At 35.2% G+C, this 16,862-nt stretch overlaps 2 protein-coding genes across 3 annotated transcripts in view; one reads left to right on the forward strand and one right to left on the reverse strand.

Moving 5' to 3' along the window:
* Positions 1-25: 25 nt before the first annotated feature.
* Positions 26-5,546, forward strand: LOC116774811 (methionine--tRNA ligase, mitochondrial). The gene is made up of 10 exons (XM_032667575.2): positions 26-309; positions 569-667; positions 1,123-1,304; positions 1,395-1,514; positions 2,069-2,177; positions 2,542-2,660; positions 3,301-3,437; positions 4,040-4,242; positions 4,502-4,678; positions 4,951-5,546. Exons 1-10 carry the CDS (start codon positions 225-227, stop codon positions 5,343-5,345), a joined length of 1,626 nt encoding a protein of 541 aa, XP_032523466.2. The 5' UTR covers positions 26-224; the 3' UTR covers positions 5,346-5,546.
* Positions 5,547-5,836: 290 nt separating this feature from the next.
* LOC116774950 (G protein-coupled receptor kinase 2) overlaps positions 5,837-16,862 on the reverse strand; it is a 37,515-nt gene continuing 26,489 nt past the window's right edge. Inside the window, exons 3-13 of one of the 2 annotated variants that reach the window (XM_061524033.1) lie at positions 16,195-16,307; positions 14,240-14,402; positions 13,524-13,744; positions 12,938-13,127; positions 12,278-12,410; positions 11,883-12,018; positions 10,827-10,967; positions 10,181-10,384; positions 9,343-9,523; positions 8,791-8,885; positions 5,837-8,454 (exon numbers count right to left, since the gene is read on the reverse strand). In XM_061524033.1, coding sequence (XP_061380017.1) covers positions 8,260-8,454; positions 8,791-8,885; positions 9,343-9,523; positions 10,181-10,384; positions 10,827-10,967; positions 11,883-12,018; positions 12,278-12,410; positions 12,938-13,127; positions 13,524-13,744; positions 14,240-14,402; positions 16,195-16,307 — 1,772 coding nt within the window. In that variant the 3' untranslated portion in view covers positions 5,837-8,259. The remainder of the gene's footprint in view (positions 8,455-8,790; positions 8,886-9,342; positions 9,524-10,180; positions 10,385-10,826; positions 10,968-11,882; positions 12,019-12,277; positions 12,411-12,937; positions 13,128-13,523; positions 13,745-14,239; positions 14,403-16,194; positions 16,308-16,862) is intronic. The other variant, XM_061524034.1, reaches the window with a different exon arrangement.

A 16,862-nucleotide genomic window follows, 5' to 3' on the forward strand; every position in this document is an offset into this window, starting at 1 on the left:
CCTTGTTTGACATTTAAGAATTAAGAATTCTGACAATTGTTTGTTTTGAAAATATTTTACCTATTTTTTTGTTATGGGGTTACTATAAACACATGTGTTTAATAATTAAAATTAATGTCATCTATTATATAAATAATTACCAACTAGGATTCTATAAGAATCAAATAGGTACAATACAATAAGTATATGTTGAATATAACCTAAAAGTATTGAAAGTAGAAAAAATGAGATTAACTTTAAGATTATTGTCTTCCGTGATAAATAAAAGACCATTCTATATTACAACACCAATCTTCTACGTGAATGCCGGTAATATTTGTAACATGATATTTCATCTGAAAATTTGAATTTAATGTGTCTAGCACTAGATCAAAATAGTCCTATTTTCAACCTCTTCCCTCTCTTTTTCTTATTCGTTTTTTGTACAAGCTAGACAGCCAGAGAGGACATTCTTGTTGACATCCTCTTATTTTAACACCAATTACTTATAATATCAAGTAATTTATATTAAGTATACCATATAAATTTCTTTCCTTATTAGTTAATAAAAAACATGTCTTTATTTTAGCTCCACATCTAGGTCATCTGTATACAGCAGTTGTTGCAGATGCAATACAGAGGTTCGAGAAGTTAACAGATCCCAACTGCAATGTAAAATTCAGCACTGGTATGTATTATTTTAAAAATTATCTATAAAAAGACTTGGGAAGTAATGATCAATTTTTTTATATCAAAAAATCTTCTTAAATCTTTAGCAGATTTTCTTAAAATGGTGGCCTAGAGGTTAAAGACTCGCTTCTCATGCATGAGGGTGCGGGTTTTGAAAACTGCCAAGTACCAATAGTACCAAAGTTTCCCAGTCATTTGTATTTTATAAGAGTATTTAGACACCACTGATAGATGGTGAAGGAAAACATCGTGAGGAAACCTGGTCTTATAATTGCAAATTATAAGTTTGTAATCACCAATCCGCCTCAGCAAGTGTGGTGATTAATACTCTAACCTTCTCCATGTGCGAGGAGGTGTTTGCTCAGCAGTGAGCTCCGATAGGATGTTGATGATGAGGTTTTTTTATTTTATTCTATGAAGGTTTCTTTTTAATAATGTAAATACATTTCACAGGCACGGATGAACATGGAACAAAAATACAACAGGCTGCGGCTAAATCAAACAAGTCACTAATAAACTACTGTGATAATATATCCAAAGAATATAGAGAATTATTCGATGAATATGAAGTGGAATACACAGACTTTGTCAGGACAACGGAGGAGAGACACAAGAAAGCCGTTTCTCATTTCTGGGTATAATACTTTATTATGGACTAGATATATTAATAATAAAGAAAATCAAGCTAATATAATAGTTTTATGATACATAATATTTTTTTACAGAGAAAGTTAGTTAAAAATGATTACATATATAAAGCAAAATATGCTGGATGGTACAGTGTAAATGACGAAGCATTTGTGCCGGAATCACATACAAGGGATGAAGTCACAGAAAATGGGAAAGTGAGATAAATTAATATTATTGGACGTAATTGTAATGTAGATCTAGATATTTTTTAATAACGAGATCTAAGACTTAGGTGTATTCATTTTAATTAAATTTTCGGATTGCTTTTGGATCACATTTGTTGCAAATTAATTGAAATATCAGGAGTACGCTTAAAATAACAAAAAACGCGTAGTAATGCGTAAAAATTAGATTCATTTAAATAATTTTTAATTCCCGTATTAAAAATTGTGTAATTACAGGATGTTAAATTGAAGTTAAGATTGTGGACATAGTTAAATAAATTAATACACTAATTTGGACTTAAGAGAACAGAGTACAGATATGGCAGTATTTTGACATAATTAATGCCTAAACATTATTTAAAAAAAACCTTACCTGTCTGACAACACATTGCAGTATAATTCATATAATTTTAATTTTTTTTTTCTATACAAACACATAATAGAATAAGCAAGTTATTTTTTTTTTTTATTTTATTTGTTACAAAAAGAATTTTAATAGTAAAATACTAGAATTATGAAAATGTTCTGTAAATTTATTTTTACAGATCAAAGTATCAATAGAGTCCGGTCACAGAGTAGATTGGACGGAGGAAACAAATTACATGTTCAGATTAAGCGCATTCAAGACACATCTACACGAGTGGCTCAGTACAGGTAATGATTATTATACACCGACTGTAACAATAACTGTAAAAAAACTGTAACATTATGACACTTTTAATGTAAGACTATTATATATTTTAACATTGTAATGTTCAGAAAATCTTAATACATATGTTCTTTAGTTGGAAATTTATTTCTAAAATAGGTATTACTTTAAATATATTGCACTAATATTATATTTAAAACTGTTTGTTTGTCAATAAGAAATAATTGAAAACGTAGCAACTACTTTATTATTTTTTTAACTTTTATTGCATTATCTTATATGAGGAACCAGTTTCTAAATATGTGAGTCAGAATTTATATAATTATATCATATCATTCACCGTGATAACGATATGACGATGATATACAGACGGTGTGATCGTTCCTACAAAGTTCCAAAAACAGTTGCAAGATTTGGTGTCGAAAGACGCCTACCTTCCTGATATATCAGTGAGCAGACCAGCTGATAGAGTGCATTGGGCTATAAGGGTATGTACACATTTACATTTACTAGATTTAGACAAAATATGTAATATTCCTTAAATAACCGTTGTAGGCATATGGCATAAACTACGTACGTGGTATTATTGAATCCAAAATATACGGTATTTATTATTCTGATGCCAACGTTACATCACTGGGAAGTTTTAGCAAAATCTCTTCAATGTTTTTAACGTCACATTAATAATGTATATTTTAATGATTAAAGTTTTCTAACAAATATTTATAGTTTTGGAGTAAATTTGCAATAATAGAACATTGGCTTGATTAATAACCTGTTTGAAATTAACTACAAGTAGATACTTTTTTGGGCGATTTTCTTAGGGTATCCCTCCGATAAACTGTGATAATTTTTTAGTTACTCACAGTTTACAAAATTTTAAGAATTATAAGAGGACATTTCAGTTCTTGATTTTTCTACACCCACATATCTTCTACTGCACCAATAACAAAACATAACAAATGTCATGAAACATATCGTACGTACTCTGGATATAAAATTCATTATAATCTCCGTATAAAAAGTTTTATATGCGTAAAGAATGAACAAATATTAGTGCTGTGGACAAACCTGAATTCGAAAAGTGAAATTTTCGAATATAATGACCTCATACACGGGTTTCACCAGGTACCTGATGATGAGGAACAAAGTGTGTACGTGTGGTTGGATGCTCTCGTGAATTACCTCACGGTTTGTGGTTATGGGGACGGAGATTGTGCGGGATGGCCAGCCGACGTGCAGGTTGTTGGGAAAGATATATTGAAGTGAGTATTTTTGTATACATAGACGATATTCTAATAGTGTTGTATCAACCTTCACGGAAATTTGTTTCACTTGGCCGTTTGGAATGTAATTTAGATTATATAGTCGAGTTAAAAATTGGTAGAGTATTCATTCTTGTTTGAAAAGTATGGCCTTAGGAAATAGAGATAAAAGGAATTGATTTATTTTCTTAATTACTTACAAACTTCTTCGATTTGTATAATCTGTTCTTTATAGAGTTGTTTATGAAACAAACAGATTTTATTTAATAACTTTGTATAGTGAATGAAAATATAAGTAAATTTTGTCGTATTTTTTATACTCATTCATATTTATATCCATTTTAAAGGCTGACTTAGGACTAACAGTAAAGACATTTAAATGAAACTAATATTTTCGGATTACTACGCGTTATTTTATTTATTTTAAGACTACTTACTCCCGACATCTCGTCTGCCCGTGATCACTGTTGCTGCAAAGTAACCGAAACGTCGGGATTATGTAGTTTTAAAATAATAAAATCCGCGTAGTAATCCGATAATATTATATTTAAATGAGTACTCGCTAAAGACGTTATCAAACCTTAAATTATATGTTAATGAAGGTTCCACGGTATTTACTGGCCGGCATTTCTAATGGCGTCCGGGCGTCACCCGCCACGCCGGCTCGTGTGTCACGCTCATTGGACTGTAGATGGATCTAAGATGTCCAAATCGTTAGGCAACGTGATCTCGCCTCGAGAGACGATCGTGCCTGGCGCACTGCGGTACATGATGCTAAGGGAGGCTACTCTAGCTGACGACGCCAGTGAGTAAACGCCCTAATGACATAAAAAAAGCTATCTGTAGTACATACTACTTGATCAATAATATACAACCCCCCACATATATAATATTAACATAAAATTATTGTCAATATCATTATTTTTCTGCTGTTAACTCTTTCATAAAAAAAATAATCTTTAAGTCAAATATATAGCAAATACCTGTGGTGTGTAATGGCAACACAAAAAATAGTGATTTCTTTACATTGAGTAGGGCCATAGATGTTATTACGTTAAAATTAGATTTCAGCTCGGTCAAGTTGCTGAACATTGCTAACTCTGAGTTGGCGGACACGCTCGGTAACCTCGCCGCGCGCGTCACGGGCACCGCTCTAAACCCAAGAGAGGAATTCCCAGCCAATAAGGGATTACAACATGAATTGGCTTCGCGACTGATGGACCAAATTGATAGATTACCCGGTGAGAGGGGAACTTAATGTTTTTAAACTAAATATATCACTAAATTCATAGAAGATGTGTATATCCTATATATATGTGGACTAGTTTTTGTGTATGTATAAATACATGCCTGTATATTAAAGGAAACGACCACTTTTACTTTTATAAAAAATATATAGTCTATCCTGAATATTACCAAAAAAAAATCTGTCTCATTAGCATTTTAATAACGCTAACATTATACGATCTTCTCCTACGGGAAGTCAGATATAAATTCATAAAATATCTTTCAGACGAATGCCACACTCATTACAGCAACTATCAGTTCTACAAAGTGGTGGACGCCGTTATGAAAGTCCTGCATCTAGGAAACCTGTTCCTCGAGACTATCAAACCCTGGGAACTGAAGAAGATGAAACGGCAAGAGGAACTGGACGCCGTCATTCATATCACGATGGAAGCCTTGAGGATTTGCTCGATCATTTTGCATCCTATAATTCCGTCGCTGTCCAATAAGCTGCTAGACAAACTTGGCGTACCCGAAGATAGAAGGTTGTGGCGACACTGCCAAGGAGCGTGGAGAAATGGGGCGATGGAGACAAGGAATATCCAAAGTGGAAAATTCGTGCTGTTCCCAAGAACATACGTGGATAAAAAAGACGCTAAGAAGAAGAAGGCTAAATCTTAATATCTATGGATCATTTGTTTCCCTGTGGTTTATGTTACAGGTTTTTTGCGTAGAATACTCTGATTGGTTCCAATCAATCACTTAATTTTGGTTCCAATGAAAACACAAAATTAACCGGCATTAGTTGTAAAATAATCAAACTAGCGCAATCTTCGCCATCGATGTTGTTAAGAATTGTTATTACATTTCTGTTTGTTACTATTTTGTATTCTTTTTTTCTTATTTGAAAAAATTTCAACCTGTTTTTTTTAATATTAATAAAGTTTGTTTATACATCATCATCATCATCAGCCCATCAGTGCTCACTGCTGAGCAAAAGCCTCTTCATGGAGAAGGTTAGCATTGACCACCGAGCTCGCTCGAGGCGGATTGGCGATTCCAAACTTCTAATTTTAAATTACAAGTCCAGGTTTCCTCGCGATGTTTCCCTTCGCAGTACATTACTTCGAAATAATCTTCCTTCGCTCTGGGATGTTTAACAGAAACATCAATTCTATATCGGAGTCAATTTATTTATGAATACACTTATTAAATAATATTTGCATCAAAATACTGCAATAACGACTAACAGTATCAAGAAAGCTAAGTTTACATTCCACTAAGACGCTAGAACCCGCCACGTGACAACTACGCGAAAATAAACCTTAATACATCATAATATAAAACTTATATTCGCGTAATTCTACAACCGACTCTCACAACAGGCCCTTACTATAAATACAAATAATATCTCAATACATTTAGTCGAAAATGCATCAATGAGTATAATACAGGTATGAGAATAATTGCGTGGAACGGAACGCAGCAGTTCGGGCGACGTTCCGTTGCACGCGTCAAGTAAATAATCACGTAACACCTAACAAAATTCGGTGAAGTAAATACTCGCAATTCTTATTTGTATTTCTCTGTGCGTTCAAAGGACACGCTCGAAAACAATTTAATTTGCAATCGATTTAAAATCATTACGAATGTCTCCACCAATTCTGCCAATCGACTGCAAATTAAGCAAGTCCGAGTGACGACACCGGGAACTCGTATCAGCTCCAAGCAATGGCGACTTCGCTATGGAATGAAAGCAGTCGGTGAGATATTTAAGAAAATGTGCGACAATATAACCATCGACAACAACGCGTGTGAGATTTGATTAAAAATATATATAAAAATAGATTCCTGCTATTATAATGTTATTGACAAAAAAATAATTACGGTATATCATTAAAGCGTTCATCGGCCGTGCTTAGCTAGATCTATCGGTGAGCAAATTGACGTGTATACGGACTTACATACTATCAAATATATTATATTTTACGTCAAATCTCACACGCAACGTACACTAAGGAGTGGTGACGTCACTGACGTCGCGACGCCAGTGCCAAACAGACGTTAAGATCCAAGATTACAATAAAACTTACACACCGAAACGCATCACTGACATCTACACGACGGTGCACGCCCGTGTGTGTAGCCGAGTACATCCGCGCTCCACTCTCAATATAAATTTAATTGAACTCTCCCGTCATAAATTAATTCGAGACATCATTAAACTATCGTTATATATAAAAAAAAAATATTTGTTTGAATTTAAACACATCACATTAACAACCATGACACCCTCCCGAATTACATTATGATAGACATCTCACGAATCACATACGAATAGAAAGAATCTTAAAAATCCCATATAACATTAAATATTAAAATAATAATGTATTTAATATATATTAAAAAACATTCACCGATAATACATTATTTTTCTTTTTACAATTATTGCTCGAAAAGTTACTATATTTGTGATTTGTGAACGCACTACTGTTGCGTTCGTTACATCAGTATGTAAAAAAATAAGTTTCTTGCATTGAAATAAAAGCATTAATTTATCTCTCTAAGTGAGGTCATATATCGATCTGTAAGAGTTCGTCTACGGAACCCGTTAAGCAATCTACAGCATTTTCCCAACCCGCGGCCCGCTGGACTGTTAGCGGGTATGATAATAATAATTTTATATGTTATAAATATATATTTTGTCAACCAAAACTCGCAACCCGCAAGTTGGGAAACTCTGAACTACACCATACCTCCTCTTATCCGATTTAAAAAATAAAAACTTCAGTGACTACTAACGATCTATCGAAGCCTTCCTATTCTATATCAAAACGACGCCAAAGACAAGCGAATATTGAAAAAAAAATAAATCCAACCGTACAAATACACGCGTTCCAAAGAATAAATAATATCAAATAAAATTAAAACGACGATGGCTGGTCAGAAAGTAATAAATTAACTAGTGAGGTAACTGCGACGTACGACGTTTGTAAAACATAAACACATGTTAGGAAATTATTTGTAAAATAATCTAAGTGTTGCCATCGTCGTTTAACACAACATTGTTCGACGGTTTGAGCTACGCGTTATAAAATCAGTCGAATTAAAATATATATATATATTACCAATAATAATAATAATAATTAGTAAACCTGTCAAAAATGTTACAAAATTCCATTCCATCATACAAATATAATAAAATCTCCGCACAAACACAAACGTCCTTATACTAAATTTGTTCATGATCTTTTTTTTGTCATATCTGAATGACTGTTTGTGAATCTTTAAAGGGCAAGACTTTTTTTTTAGACAATTTTCTTAACGCCGATCGGTTTAAACGATGAAAACAGTAATTCAAATGAGACGCCATTTTAACTGTCATATTCGATGGCCACGTATACAAGTTGCGATTAGGTTCAAAAGAATTCAATCGGCAAACGAAACCGTGTTCAAACGTGGTTCAAGTCTAACTGTTTGTTTTCTCGGACGTATAAATCATACGTCCGTTTGTTGTGTATTCCGTTGCGAACTTTTTAACCGTTAATATAAAATAACCGTCCGTAAAACATCGGTATAACTCCGGTTATTTCGGTCAGCTGTTCTGTTCGGTTCCCGTCTGAACCTCGTTCGGTGCGTTTTGAACATCGTTCGGTGTGGTTTGAACGTCCGGCGTCTTGTTGGGCGTATCGTTGGAGGAGTTGGGCGCTGGCGATGAAGGTTGCAACAAATGTTCTGGGACCGGGATAGGACGAAGACGAGCTGGAATCTTCTTTTGGGGACAAAGGACCTGTAATTAATTACAATTAGAAGCCATTAATATATATGACCGGACACTATATAATTTAATATAACCTACTTTATCTTTACTCCCTGTCTCCTTAACATGAGTCTACTTCGACTAACTATAAAGCTTTAAATTTGTCTTTTGTAAAGTTCGAAGTTTATCGATACTATGTCCGGTGATTTGCGAATGAAAAACTAGTAACGCTCCGTACTTACTTTCATGATACAAATTCCTATCAAGAGTACAGGATGAAGGACGATACGAATCATTCCTTGTGTATGAGTTTATGTATATACATGTCTGTCTTGTAGTGTATGTGTGAGTGTATGTGTGTGTTACCCTGTGAGCGAGTCCGCAGCAGCCGGAGGTGGTCTCCCGGGGCGGGGTGGGTGACAGAGACAGGTCCTGACTGCGACACTCACGACCAGAATCCTCTGAAAAGAAAAACATCACATATTAATGATGTCTAAGATTTTCGCGAATATTCTTTTGAATAAAACTTATATGTATAGATCAATCCGCGTTTTTTATTATTTTTGTAAGTATACAATCCCGACGTTTCGGTTGCTTCAAAGTGATCACGGACATTCGCAATGACAATGTCGACAACTTATCCCTTGACACTTTAGTAAAGCTATATAAGGAGTTTGTTCAGAGCTGAGCGTCCATCCGCTTTGCGGCGCTCGTTGGAGTTGGCTCGCAGCTCGGCACGCGCGACACATTTTGTTTTCATAATTAACATACGTTTATTTGCGTATCGTTTTATTTGATGACTTAAAACGCTTTAGGTATCGATTGTATTTTATTTAATGGAATTCCGGTCCTGGCGCTGATAATATATTATTACTGGTATCTCGATGTATGTCGGTATGTGGGTCACGATAGCCTCACCCGCGAACACGTTCAGCTCATTGAAGCACCCGGTCTCTATCATCTCTCTCTGCCAGGGTATGCTGACGGAGCCGGTGCTGAACTTGCAGTAGAATGAATCATCACCAGCGTCGAGGTTGACGCCTTTCACTGTGGAGAACTGCTCGATATCCAACACGTCCTTAGCGTAAACCGCGTGAGGCTGAAATTAAATTATACAGGGTGTTCATTCTATGTAATTTACGTTCAGAAACTTTGTAATGATAATTAATACTATGTTGGCACATTTATAGGTTATTGTGTATCTTCAGGCCGTAAAAGATACGGATTGGAAATGTATGTGTCTATTATATTATCAAACAAAATGCTTGTATATATTGCAATGAATGAAAATATAGGAGATTTTGATAATAAAAAGAATCTGTATGACAATGGGTAACAAAGTAAAATTTGATAGACTTATATATATCGGCGCAATTCCTTTCATTTGAATAACTAATAACTGAAGGTAGTTGAAATTATCAGGTGTCATCCGCATAACCAGCTGCGTCGGTATAAATAGAGGCGGGAGTACAGATTACGGGGAGTCTCGCTCGAGCCGGCGCAGGGAACGGAACCCTTCGGAGTAAGGGAATCGTCAAACCGTCTACGAGGTTACTTTAAATATCTCAGAGCCTGATGACATTCAAGAATATAGGCTTTGGTGACGTCACTCTTTTAATAATAACACGGTTTGGATCCAACTCCGACATATATAATCGTAATTCAATAGATACATATTTAATCTCCATGGTACTTTGGCAGAATATATGAATGCCTATGCATAAATGATGGCTATCATTAAAAAATATATACTAACATCCGGTACGAAGGGCGCCTCTACCATGCCGGCCTCGAGTCTAGCCCAGTTCATGTTGGCGAAGAACCTGTGAGATTTGACCTGCCTCGCCCCGCGCCGCCCTCCGCCCGCCCCGAGCCGCCCAGCCGCGGACTTCACCAGGAGAGACGAGCACAGCGCCCGCGCACAGTCACTAAACTTACTGCTGTACTTCTCCTGCTCGTGCTGATGATGAACAGCATCCGGATACATGAGGAATTAAATGTTAATACATTTATTTGTATTTCCATATAACTAAATTTGGAAATATCATAAAGGTGATTCCGTTGAAACTTTGTATTTTGAAATTATTATGACTTTTTTGATGGCGCTGGTTTGTAGCGGTTGAGGTCAAGTAAGAATACGCCGTGACAATGTCCCCATCAACTAGGTACGTATAAATACATTGGAACATACTACATAAAATTTTTTGCTGACACAGATTCTGAAGTGTATATAAATTTATTCGGTCATTCAGATTCGCAGAAAATATTCCAAATTTTAGTTTAAATTATATAATCGACAAAATTACGACTACCCTCACTTTTAATTTTCACTTTGGACTTATCTGAACATAATTTCATATTTGATTTGCCCATATCTGAAGTGAATTCGTGAATGACCTCACCTTGACCCTCCGGTCGACTTCTTCCCTCTTGACCTTCTCCTTCCTAGCCCTGAACGGGGCGCGTCCCTCTATCATCTCGTAAACCAGACAGCCGAACGAAAACCAGTCCGGGCTGAATGTATACCGCTCGTTGTCTATCACCTAAAAAAAAAGAAAAAAGTATAATAAATAAGATTTAAGACTTGCGCGAATATTCATTTAAATGAAACTAATATCTTTGTAATTACTTCGCGTATTTTATTATTTTAAAAACTACATACTCCAGACGTTTCGGTTACTTTGCTTTGGATCACATTTTGGATAAAAAATACGCGTAGTAATCGGAAAAATACTAGTTTCATTTAGAGCATAAAACGGTTATTCATGAAATAAACAATGTTTTGAATTTATCTATATTTTAAATGTACCCTCTAATACAACATATCGATTGGATATAGATCAGTTAACTGTCATTTCTACGTTAGATTACTGTTAAGAGCAAACCGTCTTTAATTTGGGAACGAAAATAAAATTGAGGTTATTATTATAAAATATTACCATTTGCATTGTAAAAATAATGAAGAGTGCTGGAGCTGAGGATAAACACTATGAGGATTCTGAGGGTAAATTTCAATTGGCTATTCTAATTGTTGAGGTCACCCATACAATGATAGCTAATGGCCATACAACGACATATTTTGTACACATCTCATCTAACCGGGTACAATTTACTCGGATATTTTAACATTAAACAAACCTACGGGGGCTTGATGCTGAAATTTCTCATAGAATTCTTTGAGAAAATATTCAAACTACACCAATAATATAATAATGTGTATAAGGACGGAAATGTTCGTGTGTAATTTTACCACGAATGTGTATAACTCATAACGAGATCCAAGAACTACGCGAGTATTCATTTAAATGAAACTAATATTTTTCTTTACTTTGCAGCAATTGAAACGTCGGGAGTGTGTAGTTTTTAAAATAATAAAATACGCTTAGTTATCAGAAAAATATTAGTCTCATTTATTGTGAATAATTCAGTTCAACTGTAATAGTATAACGGAGACAGACCTCGGGCGCCATGTACCCCACGGTGCCCACACGACCCCTGACCCCGCCGCTCTCCGGCACGTCCACAGCCAGCCCCAGATCCGAGATCCGGACGTGGCCAACGTCATCCAACAAAATGTTCTCCGGCTTGCAATCCCTAGAGCATCCACCATGAAATACTTTAATAAAAACCTCTAAGACATTATTAGAATCTGTCGACGTAAGAAACTTTTAATTCGTCACCTAAAAAGTACTACATCCTAAGTATCAAAGACATTAGATCGCGGTAATTCGAAGGCCGCAGTGTCGAATCTGCTCTCGCGTCCATAATTTTTTTATTTGAATATTAATGAATTTCAATTAGGTAAAGATTTCAGCAACTAAGGCTACTCGCACACTCGTCTCACCCTCAATACCTGTAAACGATGCCCATCCTGTGGAGGTGTTCAAGTCCGCAGGCGACCTGCGCCGCGTAGAACCTTGCCCTTTCTAGCCCTAAACCGCTCTCAGCACCACACATGTTGTAGATGTGGAACTTCAGATCACCACCTGGATGATAGGATATATGAAACGAAACTTCTCAGCATTCCTTGGAGTTACCGTGAGGGTGCCGGGTCCATGGCGTCGCAGGGAGAGGAGCTTCAACAGCGCCTGGGACTTGCGACCCAGGTGTAGGTTTAAAGGGCCCTATGTAGCGTGCGTTTAATGTCCCCTCCACCGTCCAAGCTCCTCTCTCTATCTAACCAAATTCACAATCCAAAAAAAACGTCCTACATCTGTATGTAGGTATGATAGTGAGGGAATCGGAATGAAACAAATTCTTCCCAAGTATCTACTTTCCAAAACTACCTTCAACTTCTTTGAATAATTCCATAAATCATCGTAACCAGCAAATGATACAGACCTTTATTGTTGAATGACATTAGGATTACTAAATCTGGACTACAGTATTGGGATATCTAGCGGGTTCCTATTGGATCTTAATTATATGATAAAACTAAACGAGAATACTTTGTATCTCTAATGGTACAAGGCTTCATGGACCCAAACTAAATACGCGTCTACTTTAAGCTCACCGTTCATAATAGTTAGAACCAGACACAGAGCGTCCTTAGTTTCGTAGGCGTACGCTAAATTAACGACGAATCTCGAGTTTATTCTTTGCAGGATTTGCTTCTCGATGAGCACCATGGCCTCGCCTTTCCTCTTCTTGATGCGTTTCTTTTCCAATTTCTTGCATGCATACATTTTGCCAGTGGCTCTCACCTGGTGATTATGATATCATGATGTTTATAATGAAACATATTCAAAGATTATTAACAGAAAATGAGACGCCCATGGACTTGGAGACGTCTTTAACCAAGTTTAATTAAGTCTCACATAACCGAAGGATAAATGTACGTGTGCGTAAAATTTATATTTAGGAATTTTCAAATCAAGAAAAAAATTATAGTTCCGCAAGAAACAGCAATAACAAAAGGCTATTTTCTTTGGCATTATGATTGTAGGTACATTAGCAAATCCGGCTGCTGATAAGACATTTATAAACAATTCTGAACATGAATAACAATTAAGTAAAAATCTGATGCTATATCGTTTTTTCAGTCAATCGTCAATATGCTTAGTGACGTCTAAAGTTCCACTGATGAGATTTCTATTTACCTGACATGCGCAGACTTCTCCAAAGCCTCCCTTTCCCAAGACTCTGTACATCCTGAAGGTGTTCTGGGTGACCGGCTGAGCTTCCAGCCATTTCCACTGTAAGTATCTATGAAAGTACATCGACCTCTCGAACTCCGCGAACGGAGTACCCGCCAAGTGACTCTTCACACACCGGATGCATTCGCTAAAAATGTCCTTGGAACCGCCCGAGAAAGTGAAATCTGGAATATTCCTTGACATACAATCATCAATACTTATTTATTATCCTGACAATAATTTTACACTAAAGACATTCATCATTGTTATTCTTTCATAGGATGTAAATGTATGTATGTATCTTTACATTGGTAAAGCTTGTATATCTTCGTGATTTACAATTGGGACTATTTTTTCACATCAGCAACATATATACAAACAATCAAATCGAATTAAAAAACTTTTATATTCTTTTGAATTGAAACTTCTAAACCGACTTCCAACAAGGTTGCGTTAAGAGGGAGGGAGAGGGGATAGAAAGAGATGGAACGAGGGTAAATGGGTGGGTCAATTGTGAATTTTAAGCAATGTTTATAATGTTTGTCTTAAAGAAACAATATGAATAAACTAATCATTGATATCTATCCCTTCCTATTCTCGTTTCCGCATTATTTAGATTCACTTCGTCAGCGCGAAGGGACTCCGCGTACTATTTTCTCTTCTACCATCATTACTCTTACCTTCGAGCAGTTTGCTGGCATCATTGATGACGTCTGATGGTACTACGTCAGTGACGGCATCTACGTCATCCGTCTTCAGATACCGTCCGAAAACTTCGGCTGCAAGCGACACCCTCGTCTCGTCCACCTCAACTTCGAATCTCTCCGCCTGGAAACTCAAAAGCTGGAATACAGGAAGTATGTGTGCTGTGTTGAATGTTTTGATATTATGCCGGAAGTGCTGGTAATTAATTGTAGGCTAGCTATTGTATTGTCAACTTCTTCTGGACTAGCTTTTGTCCGCCACCTCTTTAGTTTGGAAATTAGAATTATTTTAAGGAAGTTGTTCTAGATTTCGAATATTTTAGCAGATCTCAAAGAAAGTTTATCACGACAAATACTATCCAAGATCATGTTTAGAAAATTTATATATAGATAAAATAAAACAATATATAGCCAATGCTTAAATCCAAAAAAAAAAAAGTTAATAAAAATGCTTGTTAAACTCTTAAGAAACAATCACATCAATAGTTCCAACATAATATTTTTATTAACCAATTAATCTAAGCGGTAAAAGGGACCGTTAAATTTAACTTCGTCATTAAAACGTCATAATTACAATACTAAAGCTATTGAAGGAACATAAAGGCCACTGATTAACGCGCGCTCTGTTAAACGCGGCTTAATAACGAAAGGATTTCATATATATTTACCATTAAAAAGAGCGTGTATTGTCTCTAGTCAATTGACATACTCGTTCTCATTTCATTCTGCATTGCTAATTTACATTACAAAAATTATATTCATAGTTCACTGGGTCATGAAGAATGATAACGATACGACAGTTTTAAAATGATTAAATTAGTTTTTCATTTTTAATTAATTACAATGTTATTTTTATTATCCACTAGAGGGCGTAACGAGTTCGCATACGCAAACTAAACGCACAGTATCCAGTATTTAAATTTATCTAGTAATGTCAGTGCTACATGCAACGATTGGAAATTACAAACTGTTAACTGTTTAGTTTCTAGTTAAAACGAATGGTAAGGCTACATAGTGCATTATATACATGCACATATACCAAGCGATTTTGTGGTTTAAGAATTTTATTTTTCTCATAAAGAACATACAATGTTCACTTAAATGAGATATTTTACATAATAATTTAACCGACAATTTTCGTGAAAAAAATTAATAATAACGGTATCATTTGTGATATAACTAGTGGTAACCGGCGTATTCGTTTGTCTCTAAACTATCTCAAACGGCACAAAGATTAACAGTTCACGAATTTCCAAAAAATATATATTATTTACAATCACGAAACTATATTTTTTTGGGGGAAATCTTAATCTTAAGGTATATGTCTTGCAAAATAGATATAATTTTAACAAACCTAAGTTGTACACAATCGTACAAAATTAAAACACATAACATTTTTAATGCCGAGTTTATATTGTGTTGTTTTTCAAACTGATCAACAAGCGTGGGCTGTAATCGGAGGATATTGATACTTCTGTGCACAGTCATGGGATGCTGGATACATATGAATTATCTCAACATAATATATGATGCATTTAACGCAACAATAAATCATTGGATGTAGAAAAGCTTTTGTTTAGCACCGAGTCTTTGTTTGAGAAACAATTTAAATTAATTCTTAGCTTGATTACCGCTGACGTGTTGTTGTCACAATCATTGGATCTAGACGTCAAAATCACTTTATTTTATCTTTAAAAAAAACTTCTAACAGAGTTCCGTAACTGTAATTGGGTAAACAAATTCTAATTGATTATTTAAAATGTTCTATAGCATCATTAATTAGCTTACAGGACTTGGCCAACAATATTTCCTTTCATGAAATGTAGAGTGGGTTTTTTAAATATATTTTACCGTTATTTTTCATAATCTTATATATTATATAATCTCCAAAGAAAAAGAAATAAAAACATTTTAATATTTTTAATACTGACCGCATCCAGAAAACTGTTGTATTTGTGGTAGTGAGGACGATTCCTTTCGCAGAACTGCCTGAAGAGCAGCTTCCCTATCGGCTGCTGGTCTACCACGTAGTCGTATTCTACATCTGGAAGAAACAGGATATGACCATAATGAGATCTAAGATTTTCGCGAGTTTTATTCATTTAAATGAAACTAGTATTTTTTGGATAAACTACGCGTGATTTATTTTTGTAAAAAACTACATACTCCCGACGTTTCGGTTACTTTTCAGCAACCGTGATCACGGGCAGACGAGATGTATGTATGTACGAGAGTATGTAGTTTTTTACAAAAATAAATCACGCGTAGTTTATCCGAAAAATACTATTTTCATTTAAAAGGACATGACCAAATAAAAAAAATATCAATAATGAAACGTATAACATAGTTAAATAGCAGCAACAGCAATCAAGGATCAAACGAATAATTTTCACAGACAGACAACCCTCAAACATTTAAATACCCTCATACAGTCCGTTTGTCTAATTTAATTTTTAGTGCGAATAAAGTATTCAACCAGTAAGGACGTATTAATGTTTTACTAAACACATTAAGACCTTATATCAATAAACAAACATACATTGCGAATGTTCAGATACATTAAACATTGATTAATTATTTTAGAGCAAGTCCTCTTTGA

This window comes from Danaus plexippus, chromosome 23, assembly GCF_018135715.1.
Source record: "Danaus plexippus chromosome 23, MEX_DaPlex, whole genome shotgun sequence".
Lineage (NCBI taxonomy): Eukaryota > Metazoa > Arthropoda > Insecta > Lepidoptera > Nymphalidae > Danaus > Danaus plexippus.